Source organism: Microtus ochrogaster, chromosome 1 (assembly GCF_000317375.1).
Source record: "Microtus ochrogaster isolate Prairie Vole_2 chromosome 1, MicOch1.0, whole genome shotgun sequence".
Lineage (NCBI taxonomy): Eukaryota > Metazoa > Chordata > Mammalia > Rodentia > Cricetidae > Microtus > Microtus ochrogaster.
In genome coordinates, this window is record NC_022009.1 from 46,975,727 (window position 1) to 46,984,125 (window position 8,399).

General features: G+C 55.8%; 1 protein-coding gene across 1 annotated transcript in view; it reads left to right on the forward strand.

Annotated features, from left to right (window-relative positions):
* The window catches only part of Exoc3l4 (exocyst complex component 3 like 4), an 8,942-nt gene extending 781 nt beyond the window's left edge, over positions 1–8,161 (forward strand). Inside the window, exons 2-11 of the mRNA XM_013353616.2 lie at positions 698–1,352; positions 2,344–2,455; positions 2,640–2,762; positions 3,035–3,135; positions 3,289–3,369; positions 5,061–5,175; positions 5,523–5,642; positions 5,722–5,874; positions 6,479–6,600; positions 7,707–8,161. Coding sequence (XP_013209070.1) covers positions 698–1,352; positions 2,344–2,455; positions 2,640–2,762; positions 3,035–3,135; positions 3,289–3,369; positions 5,061–5,175; positions 5,523–5,642; positions 5,722–5,874; positions 6,479–6,600; positions 7,707–7,890 — 1,766 coding nt within the window. The 3' untranslated portion in view covers positions 7,891–8,161. The remainder of the gene's footprint in view (positions 1–697; positions 1,353–2,343; positions 2,456–2,639; positions 2,763–3,034; positions 3,136–3,288; positions 3,370–5,060; positions 5,176–5,522; positions 5,643–5,721; positions 5,875–6,478; positions 6,601–7,706) is intronic.
* Positions 8,162–8,399: the final 238 nt, after the last annotated feature.

Genomic DNA, 8,399 nt, shown 5'->3' on the forward strand with positions numbered 1-8,399 from the left:
AAAAGTCAGGCTCAGCTAAGTGAGTGACTTGCTGGTGTCTTACTGCTAACTATAAGAGAGGTGGGATTTGAACCCAGATCTGCATGGCCTTTTACCACTTGGCCCCTTGAGCAAACTCATCCTAATTATTAGGCACTGATTCTCTCAGATCACAGGGTCCCAGAGGACCATAGGGAGAGGCAGCTAGAGGGACTGCTCAGGTGAGCACACAATGAACTTGAACTCTCAACAAGGGATCCATCAGAAGTAGAGAAACTCCTCCAAGAAGGGACAGGCAAAGAGCAGCCCAGCAGAAAGGCTGACTCTGGACATTAGGACAGGACACACCCAGTTGAGCTCTGAACCTATTAGACCTGCAATTACAGCCACACATGAGAACACCAGGACCAGCTCAGCAGAGATGGGAGTGGGGGGTGTGTACAAGATAAAAGGTACCCGGCCCCGTATTGCTGTGCAGTCAGGAGATGACCCAAATTGTTGTTTTCAGCCAGGTTTTGAATCCTGGCTCTGCTCCCTCAAACGTGATTCTAACTAAGCAAGGTCTTCTCGCAGGTGGAGCAGTTCAATGGCTCACAGAACATCTGGGTAATGGCCAGGCAGCCCAGCCCAAGACTCTGAGAGCAGCCTAGATGTCTAAGTTGGTACCAAGACCCTGTGCTGGTCCCTCCATTGACCCCTTTCTCACCTCCGCTTGCAGAGAGCAAATCCGTGACAGACCTCATCACTGACAGGCAATTAGTGAAGGCCTTCGAACAGTTGCGGTACCTGGAGACGCGGCTGGTAGCAGACAAAACCTCACGCACCTTTGCGCAGGACCCCACCGCCTATGCACGGCGCGCTATGGACGTTTGCCTACATTACGACGGAATAGCCGCGGAGATCGGAGCTATTGTGCGCGAGGCGCTGGGTTCCGAAGGAGTGGATGGAGAGGCTCTAGCCGAACTGGCCCAGGTGGTGAACTTGGAAGAGGAGGCCCATCAGGCCCCCCAAGCCGACGGTGACTTCTTGAGTACGCCCCGCCACTGGCGTCGGCACTGGAAGGACGCGGTGCAGCGCAGCGCCCAGGAGCGCGTGCAGCAGGCTGGCGTCAAAGTCACCCCAGGGGCTGCGGAGGGCTCTTCCGACCTAGCCCAGCTTCTGGCTGAACTCGGTAGCGTGGTTCGCCGTGACCTGCAGAAGGTGCGATTAGAGATACAGCCCGCTTACGAAGCCACCGATTTCCCGGTGTGGGAGACCTACTTGCGTGCCTTTCACAGCGCGGTGGCCCAGCGTTTGCAGGAGCTGGCGCGAGACGCCCGCGGCTGTGAGCAGCTCTATGTGCTGTTAGACTGGGCCGCCAATGTGTACGGCAGGTGAGACCTGAAATAACAGTATTTACGGCAGAAGCGGGACCATTACCCACCAGGAGACCTTGGGAAACAGCAGCGAACACAGAGGGCACCTTTCTTCCTCATTCCTTCGCAGACAAAGAGATGGGGTGCCAGGAAGACTGGGGGTTTTGTCACTCTTTCTCTTGTGCTAGGCTGTGTGCTCCCATCCCAGGTTTTCCTAAAGGACCACCCAGCTACAGGTTCCCAAAGCTAGAGTCTTTCATGTGCGCCTCACACCAGAGCCAGGAGCCCCAGAGAGCCCTGCTAGTCCCTAAAGCGACTGCAAATGCATTAGAAAAGAGCGTCTTTGCAGGCAGGGCACCACTCGGAGTGTGGGTTCAGCCTACTTTCCCTCTGGATGAGCATCCATATACAGAGTGCAGCCCGCTAAGGGGCTTCCATCCCTGGTACTGTGTAACAAGAAGGGTGTTGTGTAACAAGGGTGCTTTAATTTCCCAGATGAATGGGCCCCAAGTTTGCCACAGGCCAAAGGGAGAAGAATACGCGAGGGAGAAGGCTGCCCAAATCCTGGCCTCTTTACATTGTTGTGATCAGGCCGTCATTCTCGGGCACCCTGATTTGGGTTACATGGTGATGTGTGTGTGTGTGTGGGGGGGGGGTGTTGCTTAGAGCTCAGTCTTTAATGTAGCTAACCAAGAGGGTAGAGGTCACATTGAGGCAGTCTGGCAGAGGTCCATCCGAACAGCTCCTTAAGCCTTCTGAGCAGGCCCAGCTGGATGCGTGAGTGCCAAGAAGTCCAAGGCAGCCGGCAGAGGCTTCCGGGACGGGAGGGAAGGGAAGTGATGGCATAGATCTAGAGGGTAGAGGACTGGAATGTGTCAACAGAAACGGAGTTCAAGGACCTAATGATGACTTTGGACTTTGAGCCTGGTTAGGGAGAGGAGGCAGCTGGTGGGGTATCAGAGCTCCTCCCGGGTCCTCAGCAACTCTCCCACCCCATCTTGCTTTTCAGTCCTGACTTCCTAGGCGCCCCAGACTTGGCACTGCCCACCGAACCGCTGCCCCCACTCCTAGAGCCTGCTTTGTGGGCCCGACTGGAAAGTGACTACACTAACTTCCTAGAGGTGAGGCTGGAGTGGCTACGGGCTCCAGAATTGGGGTTGTGCTGGAGGCACCTGTAGGCGTGGTCTGTGGGTGGGGTCCAGTGACGCTAGTCCTTCAAGGTGCAAAGTGGGGCTTGGAAGGCAGGGGGAGCTCTTACCTTCCTCGTGGATGGCTTCTAATCGCAGCCCACTCCTAATCCCACAGACAAAGATCACAAGCTGTTTTGATAGCATCTTGCATCTGGAGCAGAGTCGCTGGGAAGCTGGCGAGGAGCTGGAAGTGCTACAGGGCCTCTACCATACGCCCCTGTCCATCGACGTGCACATGGTTCGCACGGGAAGAGGGCTGAGGAGGGGCTTGGTTCTGGCCTCAGGAACGTGGCGGAGATCCCTCAGAGCTAAATTATACTGAGAGGGGAACCTGTGGGGGTGATCTAGGCCCCTGAAGCACATGGCCAGTCTAGGTTACAGCTCTCAGGTCTGCCGGTGGACTCTGGGATTGGGGTGGGGTGACCCTCACATTGGGGCAACTGAAAACTGCAGACAGAGGTGGGCTGGGTTCCATACTCTACTGCACTCAGTGTGTGGCGTCCCTGACAGCTCGTGGCTGAGCACGTGAAGGCGGCCGGCGCTATCTCCTCGGAGCTGGAGGCCACCACCCTGCAGATCTGCGCACGTGCGCTCTGCCTCTTTGTGCCCAGGTGCGGGTGGCATTCTCAGCCCGGGAAGGGTGGGAGATGACACGGCCAGGAGTGGGCGGGGTCCACCGGTCTGAGTGTGAGACCCTCAAGACTGGTGAGGACCTAAGAGGGCGAACACCCGAGGTCAGAGGAATGATCCTTTTCGATCCCCAGGTTTGAAAAGGCATTTCTGGCGTCGAAGGCGGTGAGCGAGTGCTACCTGGGCGCTTACATTAACGCTTGCGTGGAGATGAGGTAGGTCGCCCCAGCTCCAGGGCGTTGCTGAGCACTGCCAGCAGGAGGCGCGCGAGTACAGGAAAAAAAGATCCAAAGCAGCGGAGGCTGGCCAGGCGGGGGTGGTGGGGGATGCGGAGACGGGGAGAGGGGGGAAGCGGGGGTTTTGGGGTAATACTTCCTGAGTGTTGATTCTTGTGGGTTCCCCGAGGCCTTCCCGGATTGTCCCCTCTCCTCCCTGGCCCTAATGTGTTCAACAGAGCTAGGGCCATGGAGCAATTGGGGAATGTGGAGCTTCAAGGCTGACCAGAGGCTGAGGAGATCGGCATCCCCTAATCCCAGGGCTCCCCGCTTATTTCCTTCATCCCATTATTTCCTCCATCCCATTCCGTTTCTTTTTTACCTCCTCCTCGGGGAAGCTCCCTCCTTGAACCCCATCCTGGACAATCTCGGGCGCCTCTACTCTCAGAATGCAAGGCCCTCCCTTTCTGTTTCGGAGATGGCTACCTTGCCCTGACCCCAGCCACACTGGGTGCGCTCTTCCCCACAGATATGCTAGTCTGGGGGATGCAGCCATTAACAGAAGGCACGAGATCTGGGTTTCCTGGTTGGTTCGAATTCCAGTGTTGCCCACTGTTGACTGTGTGCCCTGGGACATCACTTCATCTCTGTGCCTCTTGTCTTCTAACAAAGCCAGAGCCTGCTTCCTCAGACTGTGAGCACTCAATCCATATGAGCTCTTTATGAGCACTCGCGACACACCAGGCACCATGTGCCTGCTTCATTCACCTCATCCCAAGGCCAGGGTACCAGATACAGATGGACAAGTGGATACTGGTACAACCAGGAAGTCACACAGCTAGAACTTAAACCAGCTCTGCCTGTGTCCCAAAGGGTGGCCACACTGATGCTCTGCTTCTCAGTATGCTCTTGGCTAACGGTACCAGGCTAGTCTTCAGCAGTGGGGGTGGGGAATGGTGAGGTGGGGAAAGGGGAGACATGGACTACACGACAATGACCACTCAGCCTCAGGAAGCGTTCTCCATCTGATAGATTGAACTGTGCACTGGATAGAGCCTGGTCCTCAGTTTTTTCAACAGTGAAGTGGGGTACTGTCACCCTCAGAGGCAGTGATGAAGCTCAGTGGGGAGCTGTGCCAGACATGGCTGGGTGACACTCCCATCCCCAAGGGGCATGGAGGGCTGGCTCAAAGCTGCCAGATGGGACCTCTGTCATGGAGTTGAGCTTCCACTCTGCTGCCAGAGTTTGATTGGCTCCATGACTCTAAAATTGTCCCCTCATTCAGTTCTGCTTCCATGGCTGCTATTCTGTACCCCTCCAGGGTCTGCCCTTCACAGCAGTCTGAATCAGCGGTTCTCAACCTGTTGGTTGAGACGCCTTGGTGGGGATCGAACAGCCCTTTCAACAGAAGTCCGTGTCAGGTGTCTTGCATATCAGACATTTACATTACAATTCATAACAGTAGCAAAAATTCTTACAGTTATGAAGAAGCAACAAAAATAATTTTATGGTTGGGGTCACCACAACATGAGGAACTATATTAAAGGGTCGCAGCATTAAGAAGGTTGAGAGCCACTGGTAAATGAATGAAGTCCGTGCAGTGCCCAGGCTGCAGGGTTACGCTAGCTGGGTCTTATTCCCTAACCTCTTTCCCCCTGCCCAGCTTATTACTTGTCTTGGCCCCTCCCCAGAACCAGCCTTCTGGCCAGGTTCCCTGGAACCATAAAGGAACTGGAGAAACCCCTCGTGGCTGCCACCAATAGCTTCCAGAAGCACCTGCTCCAGATGGCACAGCAAGACATACAGGTGAATTGGAGATTTTCCATGCCCAGCGGTGCCCTCCGTTCCCTGCATTCCTTCACCCTAAGTGAGTTCCCAGCTGAGCAAGGGCAGTTGGGAAGCACCTGCCACCCCACTGTAATCCCTTCCTCTCTGTGACCAACACCCGAGCCAAGTGGGCCAGGAAATATTCTTCAGCACAAGCAGGGCCTGACAAGACACTAAACCCAAACCATGCCCACTGAAGGAGGCATTCTGGGAAAGGCACAGTGATAAAATCTGTGCCCAGGAAAGAGGATGACACAAGGGAACCTGGCGGTGAAGGAGGTTAGGGATAGCAAACGGAGCTCACTCCCATATCCCTCTGTCCCCAGCCACTATTCAAGATGCTGCATACCAAGAGCTGGCTCACACAGGACACACTGCATCCCCTCATGGTCAAGGTGGTGGACTTTGCACATCATCTTGAGCATGTGACCCCACTACTGGCACAGGTACCAGGAAGTGGGGTGGCTGGCATGGGTGTGCAGAGCCCATGCCTTTTATCCTGACCCTAAACCCTCACTCTTCCAGGAGACTCTGCAGGAGGTTCACCGTTTTGTGGTCCGCGAGTACCTGGGGCAGGTGCTGAGGCCCCACGAGAGGTTCAGTGGCCTGGATCGTGTGAATGGCTCCCATAAGATGAGCCTGGATGCTCAGGCCATTAGCAGCACTTTCCAGGGCCTGGTAGGAGCAACATCTGAATGTCAAGCAGGGCTCAGCCTCTGGCCAGTCAGGCACTTCCTATTTTCATCCTGTAAAAAAAAACAAAACCCAGGGCGGGTGTAGGAAAGGGTCATGGAGAAGAGAGCTTACATAGGCAGGCAGTTCTTCAAACTACACTGGGAAGATGGGGGGGGCGCTGTATTCAAGAGGTGCAGACCCAGATGGGGATGTCTCTTCATATTTGTGCACAGTTGTGGATGAAGGTGAAGAAAGGATGAGGATTATGATGGGCAAGATCTGTGGGCGGTCTCTCCCTACTCGGATCCGGGACAGTCTGAGCCATACCCAAATTTCTTATCTGGGTTGCTGGTCTCCTACTGTTGGCAGGCTCCACGCTGCACGTCCCTGGTCAGGGCGAGGATTTCCCATCTGTGCAGACAAGAAGCCATCTCTACAGAATCTTTGCAGATGCTCCCTCTGTCCTTTGTCCCAGTGGCATCTTATTATGGGCAAACCACCCGCGGGAGATACATGGGATGGGTGTAGCAGGGAACTAAAGGAGGGGTTGTACGTAAGGAGCTCCACGGGGAAGTGGACCGCAGCACACATCTTCCTGTCTCCTCAGGGCTCTGAAGCCAAGTGGTTGGACCAAGCCATTCTGTGTGTGGCTGAGATCCTGGGCGAGACCTACAAAGACGACATCCAGCGGCATCTGGAGACACTTATACGCAGCTACCCAGACATCAGGTTTGCAGGCCTTCCTCCCCCACTAGCTTCTGACCGGGAGTCAGGAGTTACTGGCACTAGCGCCTTCAGCAAAGCCCTGTTGGCTGTGACTGCTGACGAGTAGGACAGGGAAGAGCCACTTTAACCCGGCTGAGAGAACTCAATGCCTCAGCGGAGCAAACCTGTGTGCGCATGCGCACGAGGGAAGGGCACAGGGACTGTAGGCAAAAGGGCCATCTCTCCCTGTGTTCTCTATCACCCGTGGACAACGCGGCTTCCCCTGCCCCCAGGCGCAAACCCTCTCTGGAATCCCACTGAGGCTTCGACAGAAAGGAGGCTCGGACCCGGACCCCGGGTTGTGCGGGGTGCTTAGTCATCGGAACCCGTAGGGATCCCGGTTCGGCTCTTTCCAATGTGCTCAGAGATTCCGGGATGGAAAGCCGCTGAAAAGCCTGGTCCAGCCCCTTCCCTGGCTCCCGGGTGCGGCTGCAGGCAGCTGGTTTGCTCTGCCAGATTTGGTTCAGGCTGACGATCCCATCTAAGTTTTCAGTTTCCCTACCGCTCTTTGGGGGTTCCCCAGCCCCGGTTTGGCCCTCCCTTCCTAGCTCCAAGCCCTGGACAACTGTGGGGAACCAGTAAGGAACAGTGGCTCACGGTGCCACGTTGTACCTTCCTCTCCCCCACTCACCGTCCCTCTCCAGTCTCCCGATCCCCCATCCCTGCTGCTGCTTTGTCTTGCACACTGCCAGGACATTCCCCTGGCCTCCACCTCCACCTCTCTAGCTCTCTGTCAGTTTCTGGAACCTTCCCTAGATCAGATTCCTTGCTTCGCCTCTGCTCAAAGCTTCTTTCGACTGTGTGCGTGCTCCTTCCCCTGTCTCATGCCTGTGTGCTTCTAGGTTCAGTTGCTGTTCACCCCCAGCTCCACAATCCCGCCTCCTTTTAGAGCCCTCATCCCCCTCCCCGCCTGGGAGGGTCCCAGCCTTTCAGCCTCTTTGACCCAGCTCCAGGAATGCTGGCTGAATCATACTTCCTCCCAAGCCTGGTTCCTGTCCTCTCCAGGGGCGGGCGGGGCTGGAGAGTACCAGGGTCACCGCTCTGCAGTAAGGACCCCCATGTCTCTACAGGCGTGACCACGTACTGGCCATTCTGGCGCTGCGTAGACTCGGTCGCCGTAGGAATCATAATCTGTTGCAACACACCCAACACTTGCTGAGGGCAGCGCCTGAGATCAGGCCCTCCCCACGCCGTGTGCTCTTTGAAGAGATCGAAGTGCCCACCTCCGTGGACGTGCTGATCACGTGCATCTAGGCTGAAGGGCAGGCAGGAGACGGGTGGGCAGAGGAGGGTCTGCCACCCTCCCCGTGACTGACCCCAAGAAGGAAACCCAGTGAGTCACTCTGGCCCTACCCGCAGCTCTGAAGCCTGGAGCCATGGAATCCTTGATCTCAGTTAGAGGGCGTCAAGAGTGGAAGCATTCCAGGCATTTGTGGGGGAGTCTTTTGGGGTGGCTGAGGCTCCTTCCAGGACTTCAGGCCAGGAGGGTTTCCTTTTCTAACTGCCCGGTATATCCTCACTACAGTAAGTGGCTGAGTATTCTAAAAATAAATGTGAATTAAAATAGTGCCTACAGTTGGGTAAACTAAGCTGGTCGGTAGGCGTGGTGCTGGCAGACTGTGGTGACTGGCTGATTGGGAGGGGTGATGCTGGCAGACTGTGGTAACTAGCTGATTGAGAGGCATGGTGCTGGCCGACTGTGGTGACTAGCTGGTTGATGCTGGCTGACTGTGGTGACTAGCTGGTTGATGCTGGCCGACTGT